The sequence below is a fragment of the Temnothorax curvispinosus genome, unplaced genomic scaffold (assembly GCF_003070985.1).
Source record: "Temnothorax curvispinosus isolate PA1 unplaced genomic scaffold, ASM307098v1 QBEX01006918.1, whole genome shotgun sequence".
Classification (NCBI taxonomy): Eukaryota; Metazoa; Arthropoda; class Insecta; order Hymenoptera; family Formicidae; genus Temnothorax; species Temnothorax curvispinosus.
Window position 1 is genome coordinate 29252 of NW_020216698.1, and position 12727 is coordinate 41978.

The 12727-nt window shown below is 42.0% G+C and overlaps 4 protein-coding genes and 1 long non-coding RNA gene across 10 annotated transcripts; 3 read left to right on the plus strand and 2 right to left on the minus strand.

The window, feature by feature from the left end:
• The first annotated feature begins 356 nt into the window (after nt 1–356).
• Nucleotides 357–2389, plus strand: LOC112456510 (RNA-binding protein 40). The gene is made up of 5 exons (XM_025019104.1): nt 357–647; nt 784–1263; nt 1348–1450; nt 1520–2135; nt 2217–2389. Exons 1-5 carry the CDS (start codon nt 639–641, stop codon nt 2374–2376), a joined length of 1368 nt encoding a protein of 455 aa, XP_024874872.1. The 5' UTR covers nt 357–638; the 3' UTR covers nt 2377–2389.
• A 100-nt stretch (nt 2390–2489) lies between these two features.
• Nucleotides 2490–5226, minus strand: LOC112456513 (adenylate kinase isoenzyme 1). Of its 5 annotated transcripts, none has more exons than XM_025019109.1 (7): nt 5132–5170; nt 4562–4816; nt 4338–4461; nt 3473–3699; nt 3087–3212; nt 2828–3013; nt 2490–2744 (listed from the first exon to the last, which is right to left on the minus strand). In XM_025019109.1, exons 4-7 carry the CDS (start codon nt 3656–3658, stop codon nt 2673–2675), a joined length of 570 nt encoding a protein of 189 aa, XP_024874877.1. In that variant the 5' UTR covers nt 3659–3699; nt 4338–4461; nt 4562–4816; nt 5132–5170; the 3' UTR covers nt 2490–2672. The 5 variants fall into 5 exon arrangements, with proteins under 5 accessions (XP_024874877.1, XP_024874879.1, XP_024874880.1 ...); XM_025019111.1 differs by having other exon boundaries at nt 4303–4461; XM_025019112.1 differs by lacking the exon at nt 4338–4461 and having other exon boundaries at nt 3473–3694.
• A 510-nt stretch (nt 5227–5736) lies between these two features.
• Nucleotides 5737–8970, plus strand: LOC112456509 (T-complex protein 1 subunit eta). Its single transcript, XM_025019103.1, has 6 exons — nt 5737–5885; nt 6448–6708; nt 6968–7297; nt 7377–7849; nt 7943–8212; nt 8457–8970. The coding sequence occupies exons 1-6, from the start codon at nt 5883–5885 to the stop codon at nt 8743–8745; spliced, it is 1626 nt and encodes a 541-aa protein (XP_024874871.1). The 5' UTR covers nt 5737–5882; the 3' UTR covers nt 8746–8970.
• A 560-nt stretch (nt 8971–9530) lies between these two features.
• LOC112456511 (synaptonemal complex protein 1-like) lies at nt 9531–11762 on the plus strand. 2 transcript variants are annotated; one of them, XM_025019106.1, is made up of 4 exons: nt 9531–9943; nt 10259–10656; nt 10866–11130; nt 11283–11762. In XM_025019106.1, the coding sequence occupies exons 2-4, from the start codon at nt 10310–10312 to the stop codon at nt 11427–11429; spliced, it is 759 nt and encodes a 252-aa protein (XP_024874874.1). In that variant the 5' UTR covers nt 9531–9943; nt 10259–10309; the 3' UTR covers nt 11430–11762. The 2 variants fall into 2 exon arrangements, with proteins under 2 accessions (XP_024874874.1, XP_024874873.1); XM_025019105.1 differs by having other exon boundaries at nt 9531–10656.
• Nucleotides 10305–12719, minus strand: LOC112456514. The gene is made up of 3 exons (XR_003040975.1): nt 12134–12719; nt 11761–11977; nt 10305–10390 (listed from the first exon to the last, which is right to left on the minus strand). It is a non-coding gene; the product is annotated as an uncharacterized LOC112456514 (long non-coding RNA).
• Between the last annotated feature and the right edge of the window lie 8 nt (nt 12720–12727).

Below are 12727 nucleotides of genomic sequence, written 5' to 3' on the forward strand. Positions count from 1 at the left end.
GAAGTAACGCTCGCATAAACGTAGTAACAGTCAGTACGTGAGGGATATCGAGGCGACGGTGGCTGTTTACGCGGAACAGATATTTTTGCGCGATTTATCTATATTTAAAAAATATAATATAAAATAAGGTAAAAAAAAATATAATATAAAATAAGGTAAAAATATCATCAACGGGTGCAATCAGATGCAACTCCCGGGCCGGCCGAGCGCGCGGCCGCCGCGGCCAGAATAATATCCCCTCCAGCTGGCTAGTTCATACACGAACCATTAGCACGGACGCAAACCATGTGCGGTTACCGAGCGATACGACGTAGTTGAGTTGCACTTTCTCAGGCGGCGCGTCGGAAAATGCAACACAGCAACATACGTAAAAGACCGGGATGGCCTCTCTCAGGTTTCTCTCTGATTTGTATATATTAATATAAAAAAAATATATAATATTATATTTAAATCTACAGTCAGGGTGTATGAATATCTAGACGTGACACATTCGAACCGGAAGTAGCCGGTTTCAAATGTGACAGCATCCACATACCGCACTTCCAGTTTGTTTACATTTCGTCGGAGTTGTTTGATAACATCTCGAGTGAAGACTACTCCTGTTTTTATTGGAAGTGCAACAGAAAATATCGTCAAAAATGATTCCAGTAAATATAATAATATTTTATATGGCATTAAATCGATCGAAGGGTCAAGCTTTGATTTTTATAAATCAAAATTACGTTTCTAACCTCGCATAGATACATTTAATTCTATATCCGAGTTTCCCGACGTATTTTCTAGGCGTGCGACACGCTGAGGATTCTTCATTTGCCCCCGCAACTTTCTGACGAGCGGCGCGATGAATTATTGCAGAAATATGGCGCGACCAAGACCAGGACGATACGACCGTTCGGCAGGTACACCGTCACCTACGCCAAATTCCCGTCCCAGCAATTGGCGTCGGAAGCACTGCTGCGTCTGCATCAGTTAAATGTCAGAGGGCAATATCTAACGGTCGAGTATGCCAAGAGATCTGTACCCGCTGAGCTCTCGGAGCAAGACATCGAACGCAAAGCACCGACGAGTAGCGACGTGAAACCAGAGGCCGTCAGCAAGTCTCACGTCCAGGCATTCCTGCGAAAATTGAACAATTGGACGATGAGTCACGAGTTCAGTCAGTCGCCGCCGCCAAACATAAGATACAAATACCTGACGCCGACGAGAAGTACATTGATAAGGATAGCCGTACAGTTGTTGACTCAGCCAGCTTTCTACACGCAGGTAAAACCGTTGGGTTTTTATTTCGACATTCTATTTTAATAGAATTTTAATCGGCAGCATTACAGCTGTTGCATGTATGCGTAGGTGTTGCATTTGATGAACAAGATGAATCTACCTCCTCCCTTTGAAGAATTGGATGCGGAATTTCCTATGCTCAGGGAAGTGTACGATATGGAGAAGTACAAAGGTATGTAATAACGAAATTATGAATAACGATCGACAGTGATTAAATGAATATAGCGTTCTTTCTTTTTAGATATATTCCACGAGCGCGTGGACGAAAGAGAAATGGAGGAAGAGGAGTCCGAGTTGGAATCAGATGGGGAAGATAACGTCCGACCCCTAGAAGTTATCCCAGTTAAGAGAAAACGGCCGCAATCTACGAAGCGTTTGAAAATTCCAAAGTTCGTGAATCCTGCCAAAAACATCGTGACTCCCTCGTCCTCGCAAAAAGTGCTCAAACCGGAAGATATGTTCGAATCCGTTCAACGCGGGGAGACTAAAAATCTCAAGATCGAATTGAAAACTCTGGACAAGTCGCTGGAGGCAACAGCTGCTAATCAAGACAGCACTGTGGCCGTGGACGGCGGATTCGGTTTAATATTCCCGGCTAATAAAGCTCCCGAGGACGCCAAAGATAGTGAGGGGAATGCAGAAACGCAGAAAAATAAGTTTATAACTTCCGAAGAATTGGCGGCTAATAAGATCTCCGCTAACGATCAGAGATTGCTTCCCGTGTTCAAGAATTATCACCCGGGCAAGCCTTCGAATCGCCTCTACATAAAGAATCTCGCGAAGCAAGTGGAAGCGAAGGATCTACATTACATTTATCAAAGATACGTTATCGCCGGATTGAAAGATTCCGAGAATGAGTGAGTACTTTGTTGGCATTTTACTATTGCAATATGCGATTTATATGCTATCTCATAATGTATATTTATTAATATCTGCAGGTACGACGTACGTCTCATGCAAGAAGGAAGAATGAAGGGGCAAGCCTTTGTCACTTTACAAAATGATGTACAGGCAAAAATGGCTCTCGAAGAAACGAATGGATATATATTAAAAGATAAGCCTATAGTTGTGCAATTTGCCAAAAGTATTAAAAGTTGAACTTTTGCTTTAATTTAATTTTAATTTATTTCGTTAGATCACGATTAAACTAAAACTAAAAAAATTTTGCTTAAAAAATAGATTGTTGGAATAGACAATGCAAATGTTGCGACTTAAAGCAGTTCTATGTTTTATTCAACAATTAACAATCAAAAGTACCTAATTTGTACGCGTATATTTCATTCGAGTGAGTCTCCAACAAGTCATCTAGAATGTAATAAACTTTGGTAACGATTTGTTTTTAAAGAGCAACTAATCTCCCTTGCAGCTCTTTGAAAGTTTCCGGTGCAATGTATCTAAGCTAATAAAGCGTCCAACGCTTTCGTTACCTCGGCGAATATTTCGTCCACTGTTCCCTCCGCATTAATCTGAAAAGGAACGATTAATTTGTACAAGTTTGTAAGATATGCGACGGTCGCGGAATAGATGAAAAAAAATATTCTAAACTCACTCTGACAACTTTGTCTTTGTAATGTTCGACGATCTCGCTGTTCTTCGCATTAAATATTTCGATTCTCTTTTTGATCGACTCCTCGTTGTCGTCCGCCCTTTGAGACACAGCGGCGCGTCCGAAGAGTCTCTTTTTCAGGGTGTCATTCGCTACATCGAAGAAGAGAATTAAATCGACGGGGCACACCTGCACAGCAACATGTCGACAGTTCAAGACGAAAGAGACAGACAGTAAAGAGAGAAGGTTGTCAGCTTCTTACGTTTTCTTCAAAGAGAATACCCTGATCTTTCTCACGAGGGTAGCCGTCGATGAGAAATCCGGTCTTCGTAGTTCCTTCCGCGCGAGCTTTGTCCATCTGTTCCTTTATTAGCGCCAGCACAATGTCCTAGCGAAACCACATGATCTTCACACTGAGAAAAACCGGGTTCGCTCGCGTAAGACGCGCGAATATATCTTTTTCTATTTTTATTTATTTGTTTATTTATATCTTTAGCACGCGTGCAGTTTCCTCAATCTTATTTTCTTGCAATAAAATCTTATTTTACATTATATTTATATTTTTGTTTAAATTAACAAGCGCAAGGCAATTAGCTGGGGATTCGAATGGTCGGATCAATAAATGGAAATTCGAATGACATTATGTACCGTTGGCACGAACAGTCCCTTGGACATGAGATCCTGGAGCGACGCGCCTCTCTCGCTGCCACTGGCGACTTCCGCCCTTAACAAATCGCCGCTGCTCAAGTGAAGTAATCCATACTTCTCGATCATACGGTCGCACTGCGTCCCCTTGCCGCATCCCGGCCCGCCGATTACCCAGATCGTCTTCATCTTCCCCGCGTGACTTCCCTCTCCTCGCGACGCACGCTAGACTAAAAATAACGGCCGTTTAAATCCTTGAAAAATCCCAAAAAAAAAGATAGATTTTTCAACAAATTTAAGGGTCCTGCACATATACAATGTATGTACACAAATCTATTTTTTACATTTTTATGCGTTGTATATATAAATTTCTTATTGGGAAGAATATAGAATAATGAAGTGGATAAGTAAAATAGAATGTGTTAAGGAAGTGTTGAGCTGTGGAGAGAGAAAGAGACTATTAGAGCAAGGAAGGATTATATATAAGTAGTGATAAGCTAAAAGGTTTGCATGGATGGTTTTACTTAACAATAAGTGTGTTAAGGAAAAATTGTAAATCAAGTTCACTTCTCAGCATATAAGTTAATAAATTAAATTTATATATATATATATATATATATATATATATATATATATTTCTCTTTGTATTGTTTGCACTAAAATAAAGTTTTCAGATTCTTGCATTGAACATCCAAAAGATCCTAAACAAATAATTTAAGTCTTGAACCGAATATAAGATTTTAAACGTATCGATCTCTCGCACGTTTGTCCTCCACGAGAGACGCGCCTGCGGCCTCGGAAGAACCCCGTTGACATTTCCGGCAGCTCATCACCTTGAACTTTCTCCAAATGCCTGAGAACTCATCACCTTGAACTTTCTCCAAATGAGAAATCGACGGTTCCCAAGTCAATTTATTTGGTGTTGCCGAATACAACGGCCGCGTTAAATCGCAGACTCTCCGAAGGCTCTCGTTCTCGCAGACTTTCCTTAACTTAAATGGAAAGAGATAAATGGAGAACAGGTTAAATTACAAAAGCGCTGATAAGTGACACTTAGGGAAAATGTCCTGATATGAGTGACAATAACTTTACCAAGAATCAGCTGATCTCGAGTGCGATTTCCTCCGTTTGACTCTGACGGGGGGAGAGGAAAGTTAACTGGCGACGAGAGTCCTCGAGCCTCGGTAAACCCGTTAACCCGTCCGCGTATCGATCGTCGGGGATGTAGGGCGCGATGCGGAAGCGCGGGAACGACTGAGGAACGCCCGGATCCCCGATCAAGTCGTTTCCCCGGGATCAGGTGATGACAGAGCGGCGTATTACACAACAATATCATATGAGACAGATCTATACAAATATAGCGACGTTTAAAAATAAACCCGTGGCGAGCGCATGGGGGTCTCCTGTCCCGCGTCGCGAAGATATACGATAATTCATACACGTAATATATATAACACGCTCCGGATCCGCACGTTTTACGTAATCGAAACGTGAGAGCGCGAGCCCTCGGATTCCGCACGCGGATTCTTAAAATCGTGCAAACAAAAATTGGTTAATCGGCCTTAATTAACGATAAGCGTCAAAGGAGTTAATTAACTCGCTTGCTCGTACGAGAGATCGTAAAATTATGAGTTTTACGAAGAAAATCGTTCGTTTAAATACCTCACTTTTCGGGCACGGGTCGTCCTCGTTGTCGCATATCGCGACGGTGTGAATGACGCGCCCTTTAGACCCGCAATCACGCGTCACGCGCCGCGCAGCGCGATACTCTCAGCCAATGAGAGTTCGACAGTAACAAAAGCGCACGTGACAGGAAGCCGCGGTCAAGCCGGTGTAGTTTGAATTGTCTTCTTCTCCTCTTTACATTAGCGTATGTCATATCCATCGCGTCGCATCACGCGACGAATATTAAAGAATAAGTATTATACGTTTTATATACTCCATCATGTGCTACTAGGGTAAGTAATAATAACTGCAGAACAGTAAATAATAGTTTAGTAAATAATATACATTTAAGAAGTAGGTTCTTTTTCAAGAAAATTCTACTAGGAAACGTATATTACCTTATTACCTTATTAAACGTATATGTAACGTATACCTTTTTATATCTTTGAACTATAGATAAATGCGCGCATATGCGCGTTACGGAACGCAGGGCTGTATTCACGACCGTGGGTGCGTCTCGCGATCTGATAGGTCAGCCGAGATGAAAATCGGACAAATGCAGCAGTCGGAGCAGCGAGGAGGCATTGGCATTTTACACAATACTTCTCGAGAACGCGTGCTTTCTGCTCGTCACTCGTCACAGTCGTCACCGCTCGCGTTGATCTATCGGGGCGATCGCGAAGAAAATTAAATTCGCGAAATCGCGCGCGTGATAGAAACCACCTCGTGAAAGAAGAGAGACTCCAAGATGGTAAGCTTCAATAGAGAGGACGAGAAAACGTCTCTAATCACACCTTCGACGATATATCCCGCGTCGTTCTCGCCTCAGAGCCGGTTCTCAAAATGACGCACTCGTGCAGTACCTCGTGCCTCATTTTCACCCTCGACTCGCGCCTCGCCCTTATTATCACCCTTATTACTCTTATTTAACCTCGCGTCCCCTCGAAGAGAAGTACCTCGTGACAGACGAGTCGGCTTCGCAGCTTTCGCAACCCGTCGGTTCCTCGTCGGCTCTCCGGTCCGATTTTTATAACCTTATAAGGAAACCCATTTCACGCCGCACCCTCTGTTCTTGTTTATCGACTCCGGCGATGTGGATCTTCAAATGAATCGCGGATCCCGATCTTCGTTTTTCTCATCTTCAACGACCTCGCTTCGATCGCGCTATTGTGCTCCGCGATTTACCTAAAAAAAAGAAGTATAATTTGTCGGTGTCGGAATGGGGAAATATGCGACGGTACCTTTCCTGCATTTACTTAGGGTTAAATGTCTCTGAATATGTCTGTCGTTCCAATATTTCTCCTTGATTGCAGCAACCTCAAATAATCTTGCTGAAAGAGGGCACGGACGCGTCCCAGGGAAAGCAACAAGTGATATCCAATATAAATGCATGCCAGATTGTCGTGGACGCCGTCAGGACCACCCTGGGCCCTCGCGGCATGGACAAGCTCATAGTTGATCAAAATGGGAAGAGCACCATCTCCAACGATGGCGCTACCATCCTGAATCTGTTGGATATCGTTCATCCCGCTGCAAAGACTCTGGTGGATATTGCAAAGTCGCAGGACGCAGAGGTGAGAACTATATTACTGCGCTTGTCCACATTCTCTGAAAACGAGTTTAGGCTCGGCAATAACGTAACGAGGATAACGTTATGCTAGTGGATATTCAGAGGATATTGAATATGGAACGCGTAGACTGGCAATATCCTGAAGATATGCGATTGTCTCATAAGCGTTCGAACATTTTCCTTACAATTTTATATTAAAATAAAATAGCGAGTAAAGAGACGAGGAATTGAAACGATTAATTGAATATGTCATTGTTCAACAGGTTGGAGATGGCACGACCAGCGTGGTTATGCTAGCGGGGGAGTTCTTGAAACAGATGAAATTGTTTATAGAGGAGGGCGTACACCCACGCATAATCATCAAGGCCCTCCGTCGCGCGCTTCAGATAGCCGTAGATAAAATTAACGAGCTAAGCGTCAAGCTAGACAAGAGCGACTTGACCAAACAGATTGAGCTCCTGGAGAAATGCGCGGCCACATCTATGAGCTCCAAGTTGATACATCAACAGAAGAAACATTTCAGCCAATTGGTCGTCAAGGCTGTTATGATGCTAGACGACTTACTTCCTCTTAACATGATCGGTATTAAAAAGGTGTGTGATTATGCCATTTTTTATTTTACGAAAGGTTTCAGTGCGCTAGAATAATAATTAATATTTGAATGATATTCAGATTTCTGGAGGCGCGCTGGAAGAGTCGGAGCTGATCCAAGGAGTCGCCTTTAAAAAGACCTTCTCGTACGCCGGATTCGAAATGCAACCGAAAAAATACGAGCAGTGCAAGATCGCGTTGCTGAATATCGAACTGGAATTGAAGGCGGAACGGGACAACGCGGAAGTGCGCGTGGACAATGTAGCGGAGTATCAGAAGATCGTCGACGCGGAATGGCAGATTCTCTACGATAAGCTCGATCAGATTCACAAGAGCGGCGCGAAAGTGGTGCTGTCCACGTTGCCGATCGGCGACGTCGCAACGCAGTATTTCGCGGACAGGGACATGTTCTGCGCGGGTAGGGTGCCCGACGAGGATCTCAAGAGAACGATGAAGGCGTGCGGCGGTGGAATTTTAACGACAGTGCACGGCATCAAGGACTCCGATCTCGGAAGGTGCCAGATTTTCGAGGAGAAGCAGATTGGTGGCGAGAGGTGATTAAATGACGATTGAGCACTCATATTGTTTAACTCTATTATTATAAAACGATCAGGCGTAACGATTTCTAATTGTATATGTGTCTTCAGGTTCAACATCTTCTACGAGTGTTCGCGAGCGAAGACGTGCACGTTTATTCTGCGCGGAGGCGCGGAACAGTTTCTAGAAGAGACGGAGAGGTCCCTTCACGACGCAATCATGGTTGTCAGACGCATGGTGAAGAACGACGCGGTGGTCGCCGGCGGGGGTGCCATCGAGATGGAGATCTCCAAGACTTTGCGCGATCACTCACGCACTATCGCCGGAAAGGAGCAGCTTTTGATAGGAGCGATAGCGAGAGCTCTCGAAGTTATTCCGAGGTATATTCGTGTGTACAATATTCGTGTTCTTTGGATTTTCAAAGGAATGCACAATTTATTTGTTCAATTCGCATTTTCAATTCTTTTTGTCAAGGTGAAAAAATATTTTTCTACATGAATCTTTTTGTATTTTGACATGCCGAGCGGCGGGGATCAAATCTGGGTCTCTCGCTTGATAGGCTGCTACATTATTTTTACTTAAACATTAACGAGATGTAATTAACGATAAATATCACGGTTACAGGCAACTGTGTGATAACGCCGGCTTCGACGCGACGAATATCTTGAATAAATTGCGCCAGAAGCATCACAAAGGCATGCAGTGGTACGGCGTCGATATAAATTTAGAGGATATCGCGGACAACATGCAGTGCTGCGTCTGGGAGCCGGCGATAGTGAAGATCAACGCGTTGACCGCCGCCACGGAGGCCGCCTGCCTCATTCTTTCCGTCGACGAGACTATCAGGAATCCCAAGAGCAGTCAAGACGGCCCGCAGCAGCCGATGGGACGTGGCATGGGCAGACCGATGTAATCCGTCTATCCCTGTCGCGCTTAATTAATTTCATCAGGACTAACATATAAGAGAATTATGTAAACGTAACACGAAACAAAAGCATTAGCTTATAAACGCAAGCGCAGTGTTCGCGCCTTCGCAGCCTTGTCTCTCGTCATCTTTTGTACATGCTAATATTTATAATGAATCACAATGAGGTAACGGATGATTTCCTGTTTAAAAATAAAAGCTTATTGTTCCTTAGTTATGCTTATTGTTTTTTAGTTATGCGTACGCCCTTCATTTCTCCGCCCATTTTTACGTCCTCCCGACTGAACCAAACTGTGCATGCATCTTGTACTGTGCATGCATACTGTAGGACGAGGACAGCCACGTAATGTTCTCTCTTTTTCTTGCGTTATAATGCGGAAAGTATTGTTTATTGTGTAGTCTATAAGCTCCATATGTAAATTAGAATACGATTTATGTATTTTTTAATTAAAAAAACCAAACATTGCGTCTAGCCATAAGTATATTTAATTAAAAAATACATAAATAATCGTATTCTAATTTACATATGGAGCTTATAGACTATACAATAAACAATACCTTCCGCATTATAACGCAAGAAAGAGAGAACATTATGTGGCTGTCCTCGTCCTACATTTAGCCCTGATCCACTGATTTATAATTTCCAGAAATCGAATCATCTATTGAAAACGTAAACTCCTCTATTAAATAAAGCTTCTTCATTTCTAATTTTAAAAACAATATAAAATATGTAACTCTTTCCCTAAGTTTAAATAAAAAAACGAGATAGAGATTTCTTAATTTTTATTTAGCTGTAAATGAGGTTTACTCCATCCAAAGTTCTTTTTTTATTTGTCAAATTATAAATACAACGTAGAAAATGTAATCTAATGCGGACGTTCATAACGTGTAATCTCTGACTTTCGTATATTTCTACTTTGTACGTACTTGTCTGTTTATATTGTTATTCCCCCACGGTCAAACTGGTTTGTCGTTGAACAGTTCGATCAGTAAACACCCGATCGTTTCGGCAATCACGTCCGTATATCCGTTTTCGAAGATTTTTCACTTCGGACAGCAAGCAGCAAAAACTGAACTTGGAGGATAAAAAATTGTTGAGCCACATAATAGACAAGCATTTGCCGTTACGTTGCCGGCTGTGCGGTGATTTATTTAATTGTATCCAGAGAAGACTTCAAGTCCATCGGTAATATAATTCGCAAAGCAAGTTAATAAATAAGATCCGACAGTCCGCACGTACTCGTGAAAATCGAAAAGCATCATCGTCCACGAGAAATTTTAGAACCAAATTTTCGACAAGTTTTGTTTTATTAGAAACGATTATTGTTTATATATTTAATCTGTACTTATTACAGAAAAATAACGGATTGAAAGAAATTAATGCAAACTCATGTTTCATTCGTCGCTTGAATTTTAAATAATATGAAAATTCTTTTATCTTCAACGTCGGGTATTTTTTATGGCAAGTATGTTAATTCCACATTTTTAACTGAATCTTTAGCTGCGTGCAAGTGGTTTGAACACGTGGGATCAGATTATTCGTAAATTGGAGATGGATGACGTACAGTCGGGCACGTCCTCGCCGTCGTCCTCTAGCAACAAGGATCAAGAGATCCATCACCCGCAGGAGTTCCTAAAGAAGGACAAAATTATCATGATCAAGCAAGGACTGCATCTCTCTGTACATTTACTAAACAGTTTAAAGGATAAAATAGAGATCGAACGAGAATTAATGAGACAACAGAAAGCGGATTTGACACTAGAGGAGACGAAGAAGGTGGTTAAGTCGGACAAAGAACTTATATCAGAGAGGAACGCGGAGTTCTTGAGGACGCAGATAGAAAATGCCAGTAGAAACTTGCCGAACTTTGCTGCAACCGTTCAAAATAAATCGGACAGGTACGCGTTAATTTTTAATTTATTTTTAAAATTTTTATTACTTTTACATATTAGTTATGTTTATCTGCCTATAATCTTTTCTCGGCAAACATTGATATCTATGCCGATAGAATTTAATTACATTTTAGCAAAACAAGATAACTACAAGAGCGTGCGAAGTTGTTCCGTAAGCAATATTTTGTTTCCTAATCTTTCTTTTCATATTTAAGAACGAGCGAAAATCTTGAGGAAAGCCGCGAACATAATGCGGAACTACGAGAGAATATGAAGAAACTGGAGAACGAAATGAGTAAATACGAGAAGAAGTTAGAGATCGCAATGGAGGAACAAGAAAGACTTATCAGCAGCCTAGCGTTGACCAACGAACTGAAAGAAATCCTAGAGGCAGATCTGTGGAGAACTACAGAGGAGTTGAGAGCGCGAGAACAGGAAGTGAAGAACTCCTCAAACCGGGAGCTGGAGCTTGCGCGCACGGTAGATTCCTTGAACTAATTATGTTTAAAAATGAAATAATTCAGTATCTCTTAAAACTAAAAGAAGTTAACAGTGGTCTAATTTATATATTTTTCATAACAATTTGTATATAGAAATTAATTAACTATAAATGTGTGAATTTTGTATTCCAGTTACAAAACTTATATGGCACGTATCTACAAGTGGAAGGTAAACGGAGAGCGCTGGTGAATCAGAAGGTGTATTTGGTGTTTTGTTTGTTTACTTTATTATTATATTTATTATTTTTGATAAACGCGTTCTGTGTATTGTGTGATTAAATAGCAATCGTCGACGATCGATCTGCATAGAATTTCTATTTCCGTTTCTATTTCGACTGCACAATTTACAGTCCTAATTATTAGCATGGCAACTAATGAAGAGAATGTAAATTTGTCAGCTCGATCGGAAATAATTGAAACTGGGTATTTATTATACGGACTCTGTAATAGACTGCCGGTTAAAATTTTTATACATTTTTAACTCATTACCGTTTTCATGCGAGACTTTGATTGATGCTGTCTTGTGCATGTAAAGTAGGTTTTAGCGTTGTAAGATACGTTGTAAAAAATTGAATAAAGAGTAATTGAATAAGAGTTTGGAGATACAAACCGATAAATCTCGTAGGACTCCTTTAACTTTTTCTATAGTGGGCATAATGAGCGTAGCCTGAAGTTCCGTTAAACCCTCATCGCTATATCTTGTGGCACTTTAACAGCTAAAGTCTGCCTTACATTCGCTAAAATCTCACTCAAGTGTTGTTTCAAACTATGCAAATGATTGCAACATTGTTTTCGGCCAGCATTTACAACAAGATCCAGTTCCAATTCTGCAAAATAATTATCTTAATTTACTTTACTAGTCTTCTATTCGTGATTACCACTTATTATATACTAGTTTTATTTATTATGCCATTCTATCTTTACACATAGATTTTATATTCCAAAATACTTTTATACTTTATTTAATGTTTTTTTCCCATTACCTGGCAAAATCTGTTTCCTTAGACAACATATTAATTTCTTGGTTCCTGAATTTTCCTTCAATTTATCTTCGCGAGCGATCGAAATTCTACGTTCTCCGATCTCGATACGCGAGCACCAGAAATTCGCGGTGGCATATCGCTAACCGATCGAGCTCAGAGAGGGGGAGGAGACGTCCAGGCTTCTTCCGGCTTTCGCCGACTTCCACGGACGGCGTTTTGTTTGGCGCCTCTCGTCAACAACGTGCTGCATCTACAGCGAGGGTCAATGCCAGCGACGGGACAGGCGGACATGGACAGCGACGCGGCGGCCGCGATCTCGTAGTTGCGGGTGTAAATACGAGACCCCTTTCCCCTCCGCCCCTCCTGCTCGTCCCCTCCCTTCACGCCGACCAGCGACCAGCCTCACCAGCCGGTGCGCGTCCGTGAGTCTGTCCGCGCGAGACATGCCACATCCTCGAGGACCGCGATAACGATGGCATCGCCCGACGAGCCGTTGGACGGGATCGCGTCGCGTTTCGTACGCGCCGCTGACGAGACCGAGTGGGTCCCGTTGTCTCTGACACTGGTGGAGTATCCGCAAGGTACGAGTTTCAT

Excerpts from the sequence above, each read along its gene's own strand:
- LOC112456510 (XM_025019104.1), top strand. Across the intron at positions 1,264-1,347 it reads AGCCAGCTTTCTACACGCAG|GTGTTGCATTTGATGAACAA; the intron begins GTAAAACCGTTG and ends ATGTATGCGTAG. Across the intron at positions 1,451-1,519 it reads CGATATGGAGAAGTACAAAG|ATATATTCCACGAGCGCGTG; the intron begins GTATGTAATAAC and ends CTTTCTTTTTAG.
- LOC112456513 (XM_025019108.1), bottom strand. The coding sequence starts at position 3,658 with ATGAAGACGATCTGGGTAATCGGCGGGCCGGGATGCGGCAAGGGGACG. Across the intron at positions 3,213-3,472 it reads AGGGACTGTTCGTGCCAACG|GACATTGTGCTGGCGCTAAT; the intron begins GTACATAATGTC and ends TGGTTTCGCTAG. Across the intron at positions 2,745-2,827 it reads ACAAAGACAAAGTTGTCAGA|ATTAATGCGGAGGGAACAGT; the intron begins GTGAGTTTAGAA and ends GTTCCTTTTCAG.
- LOC112456509 (XM_025019103.1), top strand. Across the intron at positions 7,850-7,942 it reads AAGCAGATTGGTGGCGAGAG|GTTCAACATCTTCTACGAGT; the intron begins GTGATTAAATGA and ends ATGTGTCTTCAG. Across the intron at positions 8,213-8,456 it reads GCTCTCGAAGTTATTCCGAG|GCAACTGTGTGATAACGCCG; the intron begins GTATATTCGTGT and ends TCACGGTTACAG.
- LOC112456511 (XM_025019105.1), top strand. The coding sequence starts at position 10,310 with ATGGATGACGTACAGTCGGGCACGTCCTCGCCGTCGTCCTCTAGCAAC. Across the intron at positions 10,657-10,865 it reads GTTCAAAATAAATCGGACAG|AACGAGCGAAAATCTTGAGG; the intron begins GTACGCGTTAAT and ends TTCATATTTAAG. Across the intron at positions 11,131-11,282 it reads AGCTGGAGCTTGCGCGCACG|TTACAAAACTTATATGGCAC; the intron begins GTAGATTCCTTG and ends TTTGTATTCCAG.